At 37.1% G+C, this 22,604-nt stretch overlaps 1 protein-coding gene across 7 annotated transcripts in view; it reads right to left on the reverse strand.

Annotated features, from left to right (window-relative positions):
- RALGAPA1 (Ral GTPase activating protein catalytic subunit alpha 1) overlaps nucleotides 1-22,604 on the reverse strand; it is a 270,749-nt gene that overhangs the window by 170,589 nt on the left and 77,556 nt on the right. For all 7 annotated transcript variants that reach the window (XM_055097476.2, XM_034937441.3, XM_034937450.3 and 4 more), the window contains exons 13-16: nucleotides 19,061-19,209; nucleotides 15,721-15,850; nucleotides 13,727-13,964; nucleotides 12,386-12,547 (exon numbers count right to left, since the gene is read on the reverse strand). In XM_055097476.2, coding sequence (XP_054953451.1) covers nucleotides 12,386-12,547; nucleotides 13,727-13,964; nucleotides 15,721-15,850; nucleotides 19,061-19,209 — 679 coding nt within the window. The remainder of the gene's footprint in view (nucleotides 1-12,385; nucleotides 12,548-13,726; nucleotides 13,965-15,720; nucleotides 15,851-19,060; nucleotides 19,210-22,604) is intronic.

Here is a 22,604-nt window from a genome sequence, read left to right on the forward strand (position 1 = left end):
CTGTATCAAAATATCTTATGTACCCCATAAATATATATACCTACTATATACCCACAAAAATTAAAAATAAAACAAATAATAAAAGGATCACTGGTAATGGTTTTTCTTTCATTTCTGGTATTAATAATTGATATCTTCTTATTTTCTTATTTAACTTAGCTACAGATTTATTGGTTTTGTTGATATTTTCTAAGAACCAACTTTCGGTTTTGTTGATTTTTCTCTAGTGATTTCCTATTTTCAACTTCCTTGTTTTCTGCTCTAATTCTTATTATTTCTTTTCTTCTACTTACTTTGGATTTTTTTTTCTAGTTTCCTATGGTGGAAGCTTAGATTACTGGTTTTAGATCTTTCTTCTTTAGTAATATATATTTTCAATACTGTACATTTTCTTCTAAGCACAGCTTTCACTGCCCACAAATTTTGATGTTATATTTTCATTTAGTTCAAAATATTCTACAATTTATCTTGAAACATCTTTGAACTGTGCGTTATTTAGAAGTGTGTCGTTTAATCTCCAAGTATTTTAGAGTTTTCCAATTTTTTCCATCATTGATTTATAGTTAAATCCATTGCAGTCAGAGGGTATATTTTGTACGATTTCTATTCCTAAAAATGTTTAAGGCATGTTTTATGACCCAGAATGTGGTCTTGGTGAATGTTTTGCATGAGTTTGAGAAGAATGAGTATAATCTCTGCTGGATTAAGCAATTTTACAGATGTCATAATTAGATCCAGTTGACTGACAGTGCTATTCACTTCATTTATGTCCTCACTGATTTTCTGCCTGCTGGATCTGTCAATTACTGATAGAAAGATGTTAAAAATCCAACCACAGTACCACTACTTCTTCTATTTCTCTGGGCAGGTTTATCTGTTTTTGCCTCATGTATTTTGATACCCTGTTGTTACTGAACACACATTAAGGATTATTACGTCTTCTTGGAGAATTAATCATCTTTTTTTTTCTTTGAAATGGAGTCTTGCTCTGTTGCCCAGACCGGAGTGCAGTGGCACGATCTCAGCTCACTGCAACCTCTGCCTCTCGGGCTCAAGCAATTCTCCTGTCTCCCAAGTAGCTGGGACAACGGGCATGTGCCAACAAGCCTGGCTAATTTTTTTGTATTTTTAGTAGAGACAGGGTTTCACCATGTTGGCCAGGCTGGTCTCAAACTCCTGACCTCAGGTGATCTGCCCTCCTTGGCCTCCCAAAGTACTGGGATTACAGGCATGAGCCACTATGCCTGGCCAGAATTAATCATCTTTATGTAATACCCCTCTTTATTCTTGATAATTCTCCTTGCTCTAAAGTCTGCTTTGTCTGAAATTAACATAGTCATGCACTGCATAATGATGTTTCGGTCACCAACAGACCGCATGTATGATGGTGGTCCTTATGGATTATAAAACTCAATTTTTACTGTAGATTTTACATTTATAATACTCTATTTTAGCTGTAGGGATTATAATACTTTATTTTTACTGTACCATTTCTATGTTTAGATATGCTTACACAAATATTTACCATTGTATTATAATTGCCTACAATATTCAATACAGTTACATATTGCACAGGTTTGCAGCCTAGAAGCAACAGGCTACACCATACAGCCTAGGTATGTAGTAGACTATGTCACCTAGGTTTCTGTAATACATTCTACGATGTTCGCACACTGAAGAAATCGCCTACTGATGTATGTCTCAGAATATATCCCCATTTGTTAAATGACACGACTGCATAATTAGCTTCACTTTCTTTTGATTAATGTTAGCATAGTATACCTTTTGCCATCTCTTCATTTTTAATCTGTCTAATCTATGTATCTTTATATTTTAAAGGGACTTCTTATAGTCAACATATAGTTGAGGCTTGTTCTTTTATCTGTTGAGACAGTCTTTGTCTTTTAATTGGTTTATTTAGACAGCTAATGTTTAAAGTGATTACTGCTATAGTTAACACTGTACCACATTTGTTCCGGTTTTCTATTCAGTGCCCTTCTTTTTTTATATTCCACTCTTTACTGCCTCCTCTGGTTCTGAGTATTTTACATGATTCTATTTTTCTCCCCTCCTAGCATATGAATTACACTACATTTTAAAAAAACCTTTTTTAATGGTTGCCCCTGAGTTTGCAATATACATTAACAACTAATCCAAGTCTTCTTTTTCTTTTTAAGACAGGGTCACATTCTGTCACCCAAGTGGGAGTGCGGTGGCATAATCTCAGCTCACTGCAGTGTCAACTTCCTGGGCTCAAGAGATCCTCCTACCTCAGCCTCCTGAGTAGCCTGGAGTACAGATGTGAGCCACCACACCTAACTAATTTTTTGATTTTTTTGTAGAGACAGAGTTTCACCATGTTGCGTAGGCTGGTCTTGAACTAGGCTCAAGCAACTCCAGCCACCTGGCCTCCCACCTGAACTCCAACCACCCTGGCCTCCCAAAGTGCTGTAATTACAGGCATGAGCCACTGTACCCCACCCAAGTCCTCTTTTTAAAACAATGCTGTACCACTTTCCAGCTAGACATACTTAAAAGGATTCCCAATTCCTCCTTCTCATCCCTTAAAATACTGCTGTCAATCATTTCACTATCCACAAGCTATAATCACCTAATATGTTTTAGGTTTGTTGAACAAATCATTAGCTGTTAGATTAATTAAGAATAAAAAAGGCTGGGCGCGGTGGCTCACGCCTATAATCCCAGCACTTTGGGAGGCCAAGGTGGGTGGATCACTTGAGGTCAGGACTTTGAGACCAGCCTGGCCAACATGGTGAAACGCCATCTCTACTAAAAATACAAAAATTAGCTGGGCATGGTGGTGCACACCTGTAATCCTAGCTACTCAGGAGGCTGAGGCAGGAAAATTGCTTGAACCTGGGAGGCGGAGGTTGCAATGAGGCCAGATCACGCCACGGCACTCCAGCCTGGGTGACAGAGCATGTCTCAAAAAAAAAAAAAAAAAAAAAAAAAAGGAAAGAAAAAGAAAATATTTTATTTTATTTTACTTTCTTTTCCAGTGTTGGTGGTAAGTAAATATTTTACTTTCATTCATTACTTCTCTAACACTCTTCCATTATTTATGTAGTTTCTGACCTCTATCACTTTCATTCTTTATAAATAATTTCTTTTAACATTTCTTGCAAAGCAAGTATACTGGCAACAAATTCTTTCCATCTTTGTTCATCTGACAGTCTTTATTTCTCCTTCATTTTTAAATTTGTTATATTTATTATTTTTCTTAGACTGGAACTTGCTCTGTCACCCAGGCTGGAGGGCAGTGGTGCAATCATAGCTCACTGTGGCTTCAAACTCTTGGGCTCAAGCAATCATCTCACCTCATTCTCCTGACAAGCTGACTACAGGCACGTGCCACTGCACCCAGCACATTTTAAAAATTTTTGTAGAGACAGGGTCTCACTATGTTGCTCAGGCTAGCCTCCAACTCCTGGCCTCAAGCAATCCTCCCACCACCTCAGTCTAAAGTGCTAAGATTACAAAGTGCTAAGATTACAGGCGTGAGTTAATGCACCCAGCCTCTACTTCACTTTTGAAGGACAAATAAGCTGGATCTAAAACTCCAGGTTGGTTCATTTTCTTCTCTCACTTCTTTAATAAATGAAGTCTAGTAATGTGGAAAGTAGAGAGCAAAGGAGAAAGGAATAAAATGAGACTGGAAAAGTGGGCAGAGGCCTAATCATGCAGGGCCTTATAAAAATCATGGTAAGATTTTCAATTTTATCCCAAGAGCAATAAAAGACCACTGAAAAATATAAGCAAATAAGTTACATCAATTTGAAATTATTCTCAATATCACTATGACAAGAAGGTAGAAAACAGATCTGGAGGTTGTGAAAAACTGATGCAGGGAAGTTAGGAAACTCTTGCAGCAATGTAGATGTAGTGGTGTACTGGACCAAGATAGCAGCAGTGAAAATGTAAAGAAGTGAAGAAAGGTGAGAGATACTTAGCTCAAGATACAATCATCAGGATATGATGATTCAATCAGAGTTTGGGGATATAGGAGAGAGAGAAGAGTTGAAGCTAACTCCCAGACTTCTAGTTTGAGCAACTTGGTTATTCTCTATCCCCACTGTTTGTCCTTCATCCCTGGTCCTGACTTTACATTAATAAAGCTACCCACTTCAGGTTCCATTAGTGTCTTCTTAAACTCACAGTACTCAACATTTCCAAATTAATCTCTAAAAACAGTTTTATTAGGTTACTCCCCTTCTCAATGATGAGGAGGAATCCAAAGTTTTTTGTGTTTACAGGATTATTCAGTAGTTCTTTTTCAGCTTTTACATGTAATAAGCAAAAGGGAAAAGTGAGAAATTATACCAGAAAAATCCATTAAAATAAATCAGATTGGTCCCAATACTATGGTCATACTAGAGCATATGGACATGAATTTGTCAGTCTCAGAAGGTCATGAAATTCTTGAGAATAGGAAATAAACTGCACTTTAGACTAAAAATGATTTTGGCAACAAGTATATAAAATTGATGTGAGTGGGCCAGGTGCGGTGGCTCACGCTTATAATCCCAGCACTTTGGGAGGCCCAGGCGGGTGGACTACTTGAGGCCAGGAGTTCGAGACCAGCCTGGCCAACGTGGTGAAATCCCATCTCTACTAAAAAACAAAAATTAGCCAGGCGTGGTGGCAGGCGCCTGTAATCCCTGCTACTCGGGAAGCTGAGGCAGGAGAATTGCTTGAACCCAGGAGGCAGAGGTTGCAGTGAGCTGAGATCATGCCACTGCACTCTAGCCTGGGTGACAGAGCAAGACTCCGTCTAAAAAAAAAAAAAAAAAAAAATTGATGAGAGCAGCCACTCTTCAAGTCTCTTGGATATATACCTGTGAATGGGATTGCTGGGTCATATAATTTTAACTTTAAAGGAACTGATTTCGAGAGTGTTTTTCAAAGTAGCCGTACCATTTTACACTCCCACTAGCAATATATAAGGATTCCAGTTTCTCCACATCCTCACCAACACTTAATATTCGTATTTTGATAAACAATAGCCATCCTAGTGGGTGGGTGTAATGTGGCATCTTACTGTGATTTTCATTTGCATTTCTCTGATAGCTAGTGTTTCTGAGCATGTGCTTATTGGCCATTTGTGTATCTTCTTTAGAGAAATGTCCATTCAAATCCTTTGTCCATTTTTAATTGGGTTGTCTTTTTACCTTATATATTTTTTAAAGTCTAAAGTTAATGCAATAACACCAGCTCTCTACCTCACCCTGAACAAGATAAGGATTTGCGAATATTTATACTCTCACCAAACTCTTCCTGAACTATATGTTATGAATGCCCAGTATTTAAATTCTACCCTTCATTTTAATTCCAAAATTACTATATTCAGATAATATCTCTTTAGATTTACCTACACATCTACGACTTTCTTTGATCATTTATCCTTCTTGCATCTCGGACTTTAATTCTGGGGTAATTTTTTTTCCTGACATATTCTTTTAGAAGTTATTTCATGAAGGTCAATCCATAGCAAAGTATTTTAAGCTTTTGTCTTTGTTTTACCCTCCATTTGAAAGTTTGGTCAGTACACAATTCTATAATGATAGTTATTTTTCCTTAGCACTTTGAAGATATGATCATGCTGTTCAGTCTTCCATTGTCAGTGCTGAGAACACTGTTTTCAGCATAACTGTTTTTCTCTGGCGGATTATGCATTTTTTCTCTTTGCAGTCTTTATGCTCTTTTCTTTGTCTTTCCATTCTGCTATGTCACTGCAGTGTGTTTAAGTACGGGTTTCTACTTACTCATTTGGTATATTATGTTCTTCTGTTTCTATAGACTCATAGCTTTAATAAATTCTCTGTCATTCTTAAAATACTGCCTCTCCTTCATTCTCTCCTTCTGGTATTCCAACTAGACACATCAGACCCTCTCATCCTGTTCTACAAATTTCTTACCCTCTCCTTCACATTTCCCGTCTCAATGTCCTGGGTAATTTCCTCAAATTTCTAATCCAAGTCACTGATTCTCTCTTTATTTATATCTTATGTGTTGCTTAATATTTTTTTTTTCTTTCAGGAATTATGTTTTTATTTCTCAAAGTTCTATTTGATTCTTTTTAATCATTTTAATGAGCTTATCATTTTCCTCTTCAAACATTTCAAACATGGTTATTTTATAGTCTGGTTATTTATTTATTTATTCCATAATATTTATTCCAATATTAGGGATTAAAATCTTAAGGAATCTAAATTTTCTCTCTTTTTTGCTAACTCATTTACATAATTTGTTTCCATGTTTACTGAATAATCTTTGTGAACTCATATTTGGTTGATTCTAATCTGTGGAATTTCTGGAGGCCTAACTGAGAGTGAATTACTCCAGAGGTAATTTGTGTTTGCTTGTACAACTGTCAGGAAGCATTACTGAACTGAAATTAACTTGTATCCTTCTCAAGATAACCAATTTAACATGGAAGTCTTCAATTCAGTCATCCAACCTTGAAGCTTGCTCAAGTCTTAGTCTGAATCCCAGAAGTGATTATCAGCAATTTGCTTCAAGATCATCCCACTTTTCCAGTGTGCTTACTGCTCATCACTCCATTTTCCACTCATAGTTTTATTTTGGTCAAGGAAGTGAGTAAGGAGAGTTTTAGAGGTTTCTCTATTTGCAAACCAGTGGTACAATGAAATGCTAGCAAGAATATCTAATAGCTCCAGAATATCAAGTTCACTATGTTGCTGGCAATACGAGTCATGTAATGACTTTTTAAAAAGCCCCTTTCTTCCCAATTTTTTATTAAGAAAATTTTCAAATGTAGAAAAAATTAAAAGATGGTGAGGCATGGTGGCTCATGCCTATAATCCCAGCACTTTGGGAGGCCGAGGAGGGTGGATCACTTGAGGTCAGGAGTTCAAGACCAGCCTGGTCAACATGGTGAAACCCCTTCTCACTAAAAATACAAAAATTAGCTAGGCGTGGTGGTGTGCGCCTATAGTCCCAGCTACTCTACTTGGGAGGCTGAGGCAGGAGAATCACTTGAACCCAGGAGGCGGAGGTTGCAGTGAGCTGAGATCGCACCACTGCACTCCAGCCTGGGTGACAGAGTGAGACTCCGTCTCAAAAAAAAAAAAAAAAAAAAAAAGACTATTGCAATGTAAACAGGTATACCTCCCCTAAATATTTCAGGATTCATCTACAGGTAAGATCATCCTTCTATATACCATTATCACACCTAAGAAAATTATATACCATTATATACCTATATACCATTATCACACCTAAGAAAATTAACAAAAATTCCATAATATCATCTGATATTCAATCCATATTCAAAGTTACCAAGATATCCCCAAAATAATTTTTATGTTTTTCAAACCAGGATTCCATGGGAGTTCATATATTGCATTTGGTTATTGTCTCTTGAGCCTAAAACAGACCCCACCTCAACTTTTTAAAAATGATACTGTGTTTTTGAAGAGGCTAGACCAGTTGTCTCATAATATGTACTACCTTCTAATTTTAATTATTTTCTCTTGGAGTCATTTAATTTGTTCTTCTATCTCCTATATATACTATAAACCAGAAGTTAGGTATATAGGCTTGATTCCAGGTCCCTCCATTGTAAAGGTATATTTACCCTTTGCAAATATAAATAATCTGTAAGAGAATCCTTGGCAACAAGTGAATATCCTCTTCCCAAGCAATCCTTTACACATTAATGTTTTTGATATCTACTAATGATCCTTGCTTAAATCTATTAAGGCTACAAAGGTTCCTCTCTTTAGAGGGCAAATTAATTTCATATCCTACAGACTTAACCTATAGATATACTTGCATATATGCACAAAATATAGAAGAATACATAAGTATATTCTATACCATTTTTTTTGAGACGGAGTTTCGCTCTTGTTGCCCAAGCTGGAGTGCAATGGTGCGATCTCGGCCCACTGCAACCTCTGCCTCCCGGGTTCAAGCTATTCTCCTGCCTCAGCCTCCTGAGTAGCTGGGATTACAGGCACACGCTACCACGCTGGCTAATTTTTTGTATTTTTAGTAGAAATGGGATTTCACCATATTAGCCAGGATGGTCTTGAACACCTGACCTCAGGTGATCTGCCCGCCTCGGCTTCCCAAAGTTCTGGGATTACAGGCTTGAGCCACTGCGCCCAGCCTATTCTACACCATTTTTAATAGCACAAAATTATAAAATGTATATTCATCTTCAGGACATAGGTTAAATTTTATAGTACTTCCACGTAATTATGATACAGGAAGTTCCAACTTATTTTATTTTATTTTATTTTTGGAGACAAGAGTCTCGCTCTGCCTAGTGCAGTGGTACAATCTTGGCTCACTGCAACCTCCACCTCCTGGTTCAAGCAAATCTTGTACCTCAGCCTCCTGAGTAGCTGGGACTAGGGACTACAGGCGTGTACTACAACGGTCAGCTAATTTTTGTATTTTTAGTAGAGACGGGGTTTTACCATGTTGTCCAGGCTGGTCTCAAACCCCTGGCCTCAAGTGATCCTCCTGCCTTGGCCTCCCAAAATGCTGGGATTACAGGTGTGAGCCACTGTGCCTGGCCAACATTTTTTTGATATATAATAATCTTTAAGATATATCACTATAGCTTGACTTTATCTCCTAACACTCTCTTCTTTCCTTACTCCTCCTCAAACACTCAAAAGCCCTAGAGCATATTCCTAGCTCTGGGACTTTTATTTTTCCTTCTGCCTGGAATGCGCTTTCTCCATTCAGGTCTTTGTTCTTATAGGATAGAATAAGTTTTCCCTGACCTCCCTACTTAAAACAGTCGTCCTATGTCCTTAGCTCTAACACTTTCTATTCCTTTAACCTGATTGACTTTTCTTCATACCTTTACTAACTCCTGACATGTTTATTGGTTTATTTGCTTATTATATTTCTTCCCCAACACTAGAATTGTCAGCTCCAGTGGAATTTACTTGCTTTGTTCACAACTATATCCTTAATGCATAGAACAGCAATTCCATAGTGAGTACTTAAAGGAATTTTTTTCATTCACATATGTAAAGCCATGATTCACAAGATTTTATATGTTATGCTATAAGCCTGTATCGACATAAAGTATCTTTAGGATTCTCAAGAAACTGGTAATAATGGTTGCCTCTAGTGAGGTGAAATGGGAAGGTGGGGAATAGTGATGAGGGAGACTTACTACAATGTATACACTTAATCACAGTCTAAATTTTTAACCATGTACGTTCATGAAAAACATAAAGGCTGGGCATAGAGGCTCACACCTGTAATCCCAGTACTTTGGGAGGCCGAGGTGGGCGGATCACCTAAAGTCAGGAGTTCGACACCAGCCTGGCCAACATGGTGAAACTCCGTGTCCACTAAAAATACAAAAATTAGCCAGGCGTGGTGGCATGTGTCTGTAGTCCCAGCTACTTGGGAGGCTGAGGCAGGAGAATTGCCTGAACCTAGAAGTGGAGGTTGCAGTGAGCTGAGATCATGCCAGCCTGGACAACAGAGCGAGACTCCATCTCAAAAAATAAATAAATAAATAACTATAAAAAAATCGATGTTTTTTTTTTTTGGAAACAGGGTCTCACTTTGTCATCCAGGCTGAAGTGCAGTGGTGTGATCTCAGCTCACTGCTGCCTCAACCTCCTGGGCTCAAGAGATCTTCCCACCTCAGTCCTCCAAGTAGCTGGCACTACGGGCATGCGCCACCACACCCAGCTAATTTTTTTGTATTTTTTTGGTAGAGACAGAGTTTCACCATGTTGCCCAGGCTGGAAAAATTAATGTTAAACCCAGCACTTTGGGAGGCCAAGGTGGGTGGATCACTTGAGGTCAGGAGCTCAAGACCAGCCTGGCCAACAGGGTGAAATCCCATCTCTACTAAAAATACAAAATTAGCTGGGTGTGGTGGCATATGCCTGTAATCCCAGCTACTGGAGGCTGAGTCAGGAGAATCACTTGAACCCAGGAGGCAGAGGTTACAGTGAGCTGGGATTGCACCTCTGCACTCTAGTTTGGGTGACTGTCTCAGAAAGAAAAAAAAGTAATGTTAAAAAAATTTAAAAATATGCCCAAAGAACATCCTAATTTAATCTGCTGCCCCTTTTTATAACTCCATGCAGGTACCTTTCTTAACAAATTTTTAAGGATTTAACTTTGATAGGCTTGTTCGGTTCAGACAAAACTGTTTTGACATTAGTACAACTAGAAAGTAATCACTATGAGCTATGAAGTCAGCATGAATATTTTACTCATTACATGCTATGTAAAAGACTACAAAGATACACACCAACATGTTAACAATGATTACTTCTCATTAGACAGCTAATGGGTCTTTATGCTTCCCTAAATGTAACTTTCCACACTAAGCATAAATTACTTCTATAATCAGAAAAAAAATGTACTTTTAAAAAAAGATTTGATTTAAATAAAATAAAAATTTAGACTTAAAAGAACAATTTCTTCCTTTTATTTGAGACAGAGTCTCCCTCTGTCGCTCCTTCTGTCGCTCCAGGCTTGATCTCTGCCCACTGCAACCTCTGCCGCCTGGGTTCAAGCGATTCTCCTGCCTCAGCCTCCCGAGCAGCTGGGATTACAGGCACATGCCACCATGCCTGGCTAATTTTTTTTGTATTTTTACTACAGACGGGGTTTCAGCATGTTGGTCAGGCTGGTCTCGAACTCCTGACCTTGTGATCTGCCCGCCTTGGCCTCCCAAAGTGCTGGGATTACAGGCGTAAGCCACCGCGCCCGGCCAACAATTCTTAATACACAAATATTTTCTATAATTGTGACATTAATATAAAGTGAAGGAAGGCATTTCAAATATAATCATTTTCCTTAGGATTCCAAAAAGTAATTTTATAGTAAAATTCCCATTATATTCATTTTAATACTACAATAACTTTTTCCCTTATATCTTGTCTTATTCTTCTAGCCTGGAATATACAATTAATGTAATTCTATGCTTATTTTAAAAGCATAAGACAATTCTGAATATGTGATCCTTTTAAAGGATTTTACATTAACCATGTATTTTAATTCTTTTAAAATCTTTATTCTCTTATTTTCTTTCTAGTTGTTTCTTCCTTTCAAACCATAATTCTTAACACTTTAGAACCTAATTTTTTATACAAGATGTATCCTTACAATAATGGCTTTACATTTCTTTAAAACTAATAGTGTTTTTCACTGATTACCATTAAATACGGATACATTCCCATGGGGAAAATTCTCTTTTCATAGAAGCATTGATTGTAAACCTTGGAATAACTTCAGGCAATTTTGTTTCAGGAATGAGCAGTATTATCATTCCCACTACACAGATGAAGTACTTAAAAAGCCTAGAAAAGGCTGGGTGCCATGGCTCACACCTGTGATCTCAGCACTTTGGGAGGCCAAAGTGGGAGGACTGCTTAAGGCCAGGAACTGAAGACCAGCCTGGGCAACATAGCAAGACCCTGTCTCTATGAAAAATAAAGTTAGCCTGGCATGGTGGCAGGCACCTGTAGTCCTAGCTACTCAAGAGGCTCAGGGGAGGCTGAGGTAGGATCACTTTGAGCCCAGGAGTCCAGGGCTGCAGTGAGCTATGATCCAACAAAGGCAACAGAGCGAGATCTCTCTTTTAAAAAAAGCCTAGAAACGTTTGGTAGACTGTCCAAGGTTACCTACCTATTTAGTGATCAAAGAGAGTAAGAAAAGAGATTAGGAAAAAGCCCTCCTTATTTCTCATTGCAGTGCTTTTTCTACTATAATTCAGCCAAGTTTATAAACCTCTGAGAAAAAGGAATGAGATGGTAGCTAATTCCACAGTACACTGTGCGATTTTATGCCCAGAAATTGTTCCCAACATTGTTCCTTTGCTGCTATTTCCCAGGTTATAGAACTTTCTTCCATTTTTTGTTAAAAGCAGCAAGAAACTCAGTAACAGACTCCATGTTGGCCTCAGCTGTCTGCCAGCAGAGAAAATGAGATTCTTGTTGGAAGTCTGTGAAACTAATCTACTATATAATTGTAGCACAGGAAATTAGCTACCCTAATTTTCCATATTTGTGAGTAAATTCCTTCAATGAAACCACATCAGTTAATGCTTGAGTTCTGTAAAGTGAATCACAGTTCTACTTCTTCAATTCCGTAAAATAACATTTTAATATTAGGGCTCTCTACAGTAAAATAAACCACATAAAAATAATGTCCAATAAATCTTAATAGCATAAAGGGATAACAGCCTATCACTAGACTCTGAGTACTTCTGGAAAAAAGGCTTTGCTATAGCAGTTTTTCATTTCACAACAATAATCAACTGGTAAGAAAAATGTTATATTGATATAAATTGTTACCAAGGACTATAAATGTAGTGCCCTGTACCATTCTCATGATTTTCAAGAGTACATACCGACAGTTTTTTGCCGTACTATACTCCTCGCCTTTTCGGTTCCTGGAGAACCAGTGGTTGTTGCACTCCTCTGTCTCATTGGGGCTTGGCCAGGCTGATCACGACTCCATCCTCTAGAAAATGACTTGTCAACTGAAACTTTCTGAAATTCATGTCCAACTCCTGGAAATGTAGATTTTCAATCTCAATATACTGTTACTTGATCAATAATATCTTCAAGTTATGTGTGCTACCTTGCCTCAGAGTCTTAGGTTTGCTCACATAAATTATAAAGTAATAAGATAAAACGCTGTGTACTGTAAGGCTTTTATGAGCTTCACTTTATGTATAAATCATATTCCAAAACTGATGTGCAATTTTAAAATTACACCATTAGCAATAAGCTATTAGAAATTCTCTGCCACCCACTTGCTTTGGAATAAAAATGAAACATTTAGACAAGAAAAAAAAGACAGGAAAGGTGCTAAACAAAACCCACCCTGTGGTGATGATTACTAAATCTCTAATCTGCCAATAATAGCCACTTGGGAAATATAGTCCAGGAAAAAGTAGTTTGAGCACATAATACCCTGGACAAAAGTATGAAATATGACTTAGATGTAAACTCTAGCTAGCAACTAATATTTAACAATGCAAAATACTGGCTGGGAGTAGTAACTCACACCTGTAATCCCAGCACTTTGGGAGGTGGAGGTGGGCAGATTGTTTGAGCCCAGGAGTTCAAGACTAGCCTGGGCAACATGGTGAAACCATGTCTCTATAAGAAATACAAACAAAAAAATTTAGCTGAGCATGGTGGCCTGTAGTCCCAGCTACTTGGGAAGCTGAAGGGGGGGATCCCTTGAGCCTGGGAGGTCAAGGCTGCAGTGAGCCATGACTGTGCTACTATACTCTAGCCTAGGAAACAGAGTGAGGCCCTGTCTCAGAAAAAAAAAAAAAAAGCAAAATCCTAACTAACTGAGGATTTTAAAAACATATATTAATGATATAATCATTATGCTACTGCCCCACTCCCTTTTAACATTAGACAGATACATATTTCATGTCTAGGGAATGTTTGCTTTTAGTTAAAACTAAGTAAGTGCTTTCAAAAACAATTTTTAAAATAATTATTGTATACATTTTAAATAGAGTAACATTAAACCACCTTCTCAGTTCTAAGAAAAAATTGCTTACGATAAAAAGGAATGGTATTTTATACATTTTCATTTTGTTTAATTCTTAAAAATAAAATATTTGAGATTCTACTTATTTCACCCTCACCCCTCTCCCTGGAATGGTTTTCCCTGACTCAATTATTTAAACAAATTTATATAGAGCATCTCTATGAACAATTCTTACCTTTCCCTTTGTGCTTTTTTTGTTTCTGTTCACTCAGCTTATCCAATGGTAAATCACTGAGATCCAAACTATATAAATTCCTAGCTAAAACTTTAGTTAATGTCTCCATAGTCAGTGACCACTCAGTGGCCAACTCTTCCCAATAGGTCAACGATGACAATACTGACAGTAAGTCATCCCAAAGTTCTCGGGAGATGTACACATTTAGGTTTGCTTTGATCCAGGCAACTATAAGGGTCTATAAAGACAAATATCAGAAATAACAATAAAATGTGTTTAGTGTGTGACTTCAAAATCAGATATTCAATTCTTAAAAAAATTACTTAAAAACAAGCAACATTTAAAATCGCATGCTTTTTTTAATAGATAATACTACTTGTAAAAGCAATTCATGCAATCATTAGAATCTACTATAAATTTCATTTCAACAACTGCCAACTCCCAACACCCAGCAATCTAAAAAGAAATCTCCCTAAATTTATAACTGTCTCTTATGCTGCATTATATTAATGTTAAATAAATGCTATTTAAAAAACAGTCTCCATACTTTTAAGTGTTGAAAATGTTGAGTTACTGAACTAAAAAGCCAAAACCTACATTCCCAAATTAAGGATGGAAATCACTAACTACAACTCGAAAATGTTTTTTAATAATATAAAGAAACAACATACTAGAGACATATTTAACTTAATGAAATGTAGTTTTGAAAATGTATACATAAACTAAAGGTTGAAATTAAATATTTTTAAACACAACAAATTAAAAGCATTCTGTAATAAATCTGATCACAGGATAAAAAAATTCATAAAAGGACGGAAATGGATTAGCCAGTAAGTACCCCCTGAGATTTTGTGGATTTCTACTAAAGATATGTCCTCTGATTGAAGAAACAAGTCATAAAATAACGATTCTCAAAAGCTTAATTCTACAACATTTAGAAAGGAATTCACATAAATTTATACCTGAAATGTAAAGATGAAAATGAACAGAGTTTAGGTACAGAACTATAGTAACTACTGACCTCCCAATCTATCTTTAATTTAATACAAAAAAAGACTACTTTAATACTCAGACTATAAAAAAGTTGTTTCACATAGCAAGATAAAATTTTATCTTCCTGTAGCTCCCATCATCGGGTTAGCTCTAACAATGGAGAAACCTGAATGAAAAAACAAAAAATGGCTAATGAAGTTAAGAGGAGTTTAGATGATACATGTAGCTGGTTTTAAAGGACTGTTCAACACCAGCATATAATTTTAGGTAAATGGCTAATATATGAAAAAAAACTCCAACCAATTTAAATGGCTACACTCTTGGCCAAGAATTAGATCTGAGACAGCTTTTACCCTTGACATTAAGAATCATGTATTTGTATTTCATGTATCATCTTAAAAAAAAATTTTGTTTTCTTTTTTTCAAAGAATCCATAATACATTTAAAGTCAGCACTCTATCCTCAGATTTAAAAAACACAATATAGAATTCCTGTGTAATCAAACTACCACCAACTGAGAAGGGAGGATAATAAAGTCTTATAAAAAAAAAGCATGATAAGAATCAATCTTAATTATTTATTACTTTTTCATTATTACAGAATAACATAAAAAGACAGTTTTTCCTAGCAGTCCCAGAGATACGGAAACTCATAAAGCAGTCAGGTCATTATCCCTAAAACACTGCCAGGTTTTTGCAACCACATATTATGTATACTACACAAGAGATAAAATAAATATCATTAGCCTGTTTGTTCACAGACCTGATATTACCTCCACTCTTATACTAGGTTTTATGTATGGCAAATAGCTTATTTAGATGAGCAACTTTTAAGTTAGCTCTACAAAAGATCCCTTAATAAATAAGAAATAATCTCTAATTTAAAACATTTTTTTCTGGTAACAAGTTCAGGGTTCAATGAATTTTAAAAAATAAACAACAAAACAAAACAAAACAACCCATATCTATCCAGCTATTCATCTATTTATTTATTTTTATTGCCTGGAAAAGTGGTCCTGCAAGTCGACCTGCCAAGGTCATATTTTTTTTCCCTTGGAACTGTAGAAAAGCTTGTGATGGCATCTTCAGTACAGATTCCGTGACTCTGAGCAACACAAGCAGCATCTGTTCCCTTAAAATAAAAAGACTGATTAATGTTTCCTTCTTGCATATGTTTGCATTTGGTTAATAGTTAACTTTCAAATACATACTTCTTATAAAAATTCAAATATTAAACATCTTTGAAAGACAATTTCAAATGTTTAGAGTTCCTTAAATATTAAAAATTAAAATTACATTTTATGTATCTACATCAATCATTTAAAATCATTTATCGGCCACAATATCCTCTCATCAAATAAAAACCTATTCAAAAGCTGAGGAACTGGAAGTGATAATGTGGAGAATGCTCCCGTCTCCGCAACCACAAATTAAGTAGTGACCTTAAGGAGCTATCTGAAGAACACTCATCTACACAATATAGTTCTACCCAGATGGAATCCAATCAAATCCATCTTTATAATATGGAGAATAACTATATCAAATCAATCAAATCCATCTTTATAATATGTTGAGTAACTACATATTGAGAATCATACCAATCTCAATTTCAGAAATTATATGACATCTTAATTAATAGATCACAAAGAAGCCTGGGCAACACAGCAAGCCTTGTCTCTCAAAAAAAAAAAAAAAAAAAATTAGCTGGGTGTGGTGGCACATGCCTATAGTCTCAGCTACTCAGGAGGCTGAGGTGGGCGAATCACTTGAGCCTAGGAGTTTGAGTCTGCAGTGAGCTTGATAATTAATCAAGGGCCATTACTCTATTGTTTCTTTCCACTCTTTTCATTATGCAGTTTTTTAATCTTTTTTTGTCTGTACTGCAAGTTAAACCAATTCTATTATTATCCTTACCTTGCCTCTTTCTCTTAGATGCTTATTATTAAAACCATAAAACTACCTTATTTACACTGATACTTCAAAACTTGATTCAACCACATATGAAAAAGAGGCTAAAGGGACTTTCAGTTGGGTGTATCAGCCCAATTCTCTATCACAGCCTCCTCCCCTCTGGTTATTTTGCAAGTCCATTCCAGGCATAGTGATACGTGGAACAGTCACTGTGAGAAATGTGGCAGGGGCGGCAACAGATCCTAGATCTAGATGTCATGGTTCTTCTGAGAAGTCAGAGTAGAATCAAACAGAAAACTATCACTACATTAAAAATATCCTGGACGTATTAGCAAACAAATGCATGCATTTATTCACGGAATAAAAATCAAAGGTGCCACATTTGTAACCTTATGCTTCTAGCTTAGCTACATGAAATAAAAAGCTATTTGAAATCAACTACAAATGCAATAAAGCATAGATTTTCCAAATAAATCTTATTTGCTGTCAAACCATAACTCACTCATAAATCATAAAATATTTTCACTTTGTAATACAATAAAAATGATTTTAATTAATAAAGTTTTATAAATTCTGGCCAGGTGTGGTGGCTCACACCTGTAATCCCAGTACTTTGGGAGGTGGTCAAGGCAGGTGGATCGCTTCAGCCCAGGAGCTCAAGAACAGCCTGGGCAACAAGGCGAAACATCTCTCTCTATACAAAAATTCAATGTAAAATATATGAAAAACCTCCCAAAATGCTATTACTTCAAGGGAAGTTTAAAAATTAAGAAAAAAATTCTAAAATTGTTTTCTACATAGCAAGTCAGTCACTATAATCTGACTCATCAATGATTCAAAGTATACAGAAAGAAAAAAAAGGACTAACAAGATAATTGTCCAATGTAGTTATTGGCTAATAATAACTTGGGCTCTGAAGTCAGAAAAACCGTAGTTCAAATCTCTGTCCACTGCTTAACAGCTGTGTGAACAAGGACAAGTTACTTAACTTCCCAGTATTATCTGTATCATAGGGTGCTGTAAGAATTAAGTAAGAAAATATGTGTAAAGTGCTTAGAAAGCTATGTGGCACAAATAAGTGTCCCAAATGTGTTAATAATAATAACTACATTTATATGCCATTCTATTAATACTGTTAGTAAAGAATCTTTTCAAAATATAAAGCCATTTTATACATAAATTAGGCATATGCTTTGACTAAGTAGTCTTATTTCTTAAAAAAAATTAGGAGTACTTAGTCAAAGCATATACCTAATTTATGTTTTGCCACATGTAGAGGAAAATAAAATACATATAAGAATGTTCATTGTCCTCTCTTTGCCTCAAAACAGAGAGAAATAACTACATGTCCATCAGTACAGGACTGGTTAAGAAAATTATGGCATATATATATATATATATATATATATATATATAGTATAATACTATATAACTGTGTGTGTGGTTTGATGAGCTAGATATTCACCAAAGGACAAACATCACTACTATCTCTAGAGAGTGAACCTTTGAGCTTTTTTCTTTTTTAAACTTTTCTTTGTTTGAATTTTATGATAAACATTTCATTTTTACAAAAACTGCAGAACCACTTTCCCATCTCCCCAAAAGGTCTATTTTTCCAATCAATTAGACAACTATTTATAGAGCACCAATGATATATAATGTACTATACTAAGAAATGTAGGAAATATAAAAATAAGAAAACCAGTAAATACCTTCTAGGGGTTCTCAGTTCTATGGTGGTAAACAGATATTTACACAAGTATTTTAGGGATCAAGACAGTTTTCACAAGAACTATACAGAAGTACAAATATAGAATGGAAACAAGTGAAGAAAAAAATTTAAGTAAGGATATGTAGAAACAGGAAGGTGAATCTAAGGGACAGTTATGGTGACAACAGGAAAAACAGCAGAATTAGACATTCTAAAGGAAAGTTCAGAAGGTGCCCAGGGAAGAACAACTTGATAAAGCTGGGAAGCAGGATCTTATCCTGAAAGCTGGAGGTTAGACTTCAGACAGGAAAAGTAGGCAGGGCCTGACGGTATACAGCTCTGAATGCCAGATTAAGGATTCAGGCATTCACATATTCAGTCAATCATCAACTTATTCATTAACTCATTCACACACAAGTAAACTTTATTTACTCATATACATTTGTATGCATGTATTCTTTCCTTAGGGGTTGAGGAGGATGAGGCCATTATATGCTCACTTCAGGAAGACAGTCCAAGGGGTCTTGCAGAAGTCCGAACAAAGTTTCAGATAAGCTGAAAGGAACTATTGCCACTATGATTAATTTTATATTTATTCAATAATAGGAGCCTCTATAATACTGTAAACAAACCCTCTTCACAGACACTATTTCTCTAAAAATTACTATACCTGTGTACACAATAAAAACACATAGACATAAAGGATAAAAATTTTTTTACCAAGTCTTTTTGTCCATTGATACTTGTACAACCATGTACCGATAAATGTTAAGAATGCGTTTACACATATCTGTGTGTTCATCCAGAAGATTTTTTATTTCATTTGCAGGTTCAAGAAGAAATATATTTGATGAGTTTATAATGAACACCTAAGACAAAAGAAATCATTAGCTATTCACAAAGGAATTTCAATGGCAAATTTCTTATTCAAAGAGAAACAGACACTGATCACACTGTGGGTAAATTCTACAAGCTTAATAACTGAAACATAAACTCATTAAACCTACCTATTTTTATGTTTACCTAGACAAATATAAAGTTAATAGTAGGTACCCAAAGAAAATAAACCAAGTGCAAACAACAGTATTTCTTTTTTTTTTTTTTTTTTCGAGACAGAGTCTTGTTTAGTCACCCAGGCTGGAATGCAGCGGTATGATTTCGGCTCACTGCAACCTCTGCCTCCTAGGTTCAACAGATTCTCTTGCCTCAGTCTCCCAAGTAGCTGGGATTACAAGCATGTGTGCCACCATGCCAGGCTAATTTTTATATTTTTACTAGAGGTAGGGTTTCACTATACTGGCCAGGCTGGTCTCAAACTCCTGGCCTCAAGTGATCTGCCCACCTTGGCTTCCCAAATTGCTGCGATTACAGGTGTGAGCCACTGCACCTGGCCTAAAACACAGTACTTCTAAACTGAGACGCTTTAATAACTCTATTGCTATAATAAATTGAAAAAAAAATAAATACACATAGTTTAGAATAAAAGATGACACCTAAATCAGGAAGAATTTTCTGAATGAGTTGTTCAAAACATTTTATCCTCTTTTTCTTATTTATTTTTATGTTTGTATATCTGTTTTGGTGACAGAAGATTCCATTAGAAAAATCTATTACTATATCCCATCAAAATATTAAAATGGAAAAAACTGATTATCACTATGTATGCAGAAAAAGCATTCAACACTTATGACTGAAAACAATTTTTAGCAAACTAAGAAAAAAGCACACATTCATTGAAATAAAAAAGAGCATTTATAAAAAAGTATATAAAAAAGTATATACATAGTAATAGAACTTGAGAAATACCACAAAAAGCCAAGAATAAGACAAGGGTGCTCACTCTCATCCCATGGATCTGAGGGGCCCAGTAAGCATAAAAGGAAGAGTGGGTGGTAGAGAATAAGTATCAGCAAACTGAAAAGGAAAAGACAAATGGAGCTACGTTCCTGTCTAGGAGAATAGTATTTCAGAAAAAGAGGAAAATCAAGTTTAAAGGACCTGAGGTGAGAGCCTGCCTAACATGCTTGAGGAACAGCAAGGAGTACAGAGTGAAGTAAACCAGGGGAAAAGCAGTGGAAGATGATGCTGAAAAATAGCCAGAGTATGTGGAGCAGAGATTCTCACACTACCTGTAGTGAAAGAACAGGTCTTCCCCAGCCCCAAACTTTTGCAGATCAATCCTATTTTAAAATACAATGAAAAATGAACAGAGATCGGGAGAGAGATCATCATGGCTGACAGGAAGCAGAACTAAATTGCAGCTCCGACTTGGACAGACAGAGCAGCGTGTGGAGGCTCATATCATGAATTTTACCTCCAGAACAACTGCAAGAACAAACACCAGGAATCCCAAAAGGACCCACAGACCTCTGAAGGAAGCAAACTGCTCCTGCAGGACCCAGGAGACACTCCAAATGCTGTGAGTGCCCAAACGGCAGAAGTGGGAAATGGAGATCCTTCTCTCCCGAAAACACACACCCATTGGGGAAACTGAAGGTCTAGTTTGTGGGAGAAATTTCCGACCTTACCTGGAGCGGAGTAAATCTAGAGAGCCGAGGGAAATACAGGGGTAGAGGAAGCAGTAGGAAATGTCCTGGGAGCTTGCTGGGTCCCCAGGCAGGCCATTCCTGCCTGGCACCACAGGGATCCTTTGGGAGGGTGGCCAGAGGCGTGTGGAAAATGCCACAGGGAGAAGGAAGTCTCCAGATGAACTTTGTAAAAATTTGAACCAGGCAAGAAGCCTCCTGGCCAGAACTCAAAGGAGGGTGTGAATCCGGTGTGCAGACTCCACAGGCAGGGGAAGAACCAAAGCCCATTTCTTTCACAGCTGGGAGGAAGGTAGCCCAGGGAAAGTTCTCAAACCCTGCTCGCCCACTGCCTGGAAACAGACTCAGTGTTGTTAGGGCGGGCATGGTGGGAGACAGACTGGCCCTTCAGATTGCTTGGGAGGTGGGTAAGGCCTGTGACTGCCGGCTTTCCCTGAGTTCCCTGACAACCTGCATAACTCAGCAGAGGCAGCCATAATCCTCGTAGGTACACAACTCCATTGACCTGGGAACCTCACCCCCATCCCTCACAGCAGCTGTAGCAAGACCCACCCAAGGAGAGTCTGAGCTCAGACACACCTAGCCCTGCCCCCACCTGATGGGCCTTCCCTACTCATCCTGGTAACTGAAGACAAAGGACATATGCTCTTGGAAGATCTAGGGCCCCATCCACTGCCAGTTCCTTTCCATACTACCACTGCTGATGCTCTCTGGAATGTGCCACCTCCCGGCAAGAGGCCAACCAGCACAAAAACAGAGAATTAAACCACCAAAGCTAAGAAACCTCACACACTTCATTTCACCTGCTGCCACCTCCACTAGAACAGTTGCTGGTATCCATGGCTGAGAGAACCACAGACAGTTCGCATCACATGACTCTGTGCAGACAAACTCCAGTACCAGCCTGGAGCCGGGGAGACTAGCTGGGTGGCTAGACACAGAAGAGAGACAACAATCACTGCGGTTTAGCTCACAGGAAGCCACATCCATAGGAAAAGGGGGAGAGTACTACATCAGAAGAACACTCTATGGGACAAAAGAATCTTAACAACAGCCTTCAGCCTTAGACCTTCCCTCTGACAGAGCCTACCCAAATGAGAAGGAACCAGAAAACCAACTCTGGTAATATGACAAAACAAGGCTCTTTAACACCCCCAAGAATCACATTAGCTCACGAGCAATGGATCCAAACCAGGAATAAATTCCTGATTTACCTGAAAAAGAATTCAGGAGGTTAGTTATTAAGCTAATCAGGGACACACCAGAGAAAGGCAAAGCCCAGTGCAAGGAAATCCAGAAAACTATACAAGAAGTGAAGGGACAAATATTCAAGGAATTAAATAGCTTAAAGAAAAAGCAATCAAAAATTCAGGAAACACTGGACATACTTATAGAAATGCAAAATGCTCTGGAAAGTCTCAGCAATAAAATTGAACAAGTAGAAGAAAGAAATTCAGAGCTGGAAGACATGGTCTTCAAATTAACCCAACACAACAAAGACAAAGAAAAAAGAATAAGAAAATATGAACAAAGCCTCCAAGAAGTCTGGGATTATGTTAAACAACCAAATCTAAGAATAATTGGTGTTCCTGAGGAAGAAGAGAAATCTAAAAGTTGGAAAACATATTTGGGGGAATAATCAAGGAAAGCTTCCCTGGCCTTGCTAGAGACCCACACATCCAAATACAAGAAGCACAAAGAACACCTGGGAAATTCAC

Source organism: Pan paniscus, chromosome 15 (assembly GCF_029289425.2).
Source record: "Pan paniscus chromosome 15, NHGRI_mPanPan1-v2.0_pri, whole genome shotgun sequence".
Classification (NCBI taxonomy): domain Eukaryota; kingdom Metazoa; phylum Chordata; class Mammalia; order Primates; family Hominidae; genus Pan; species Pan paniscus.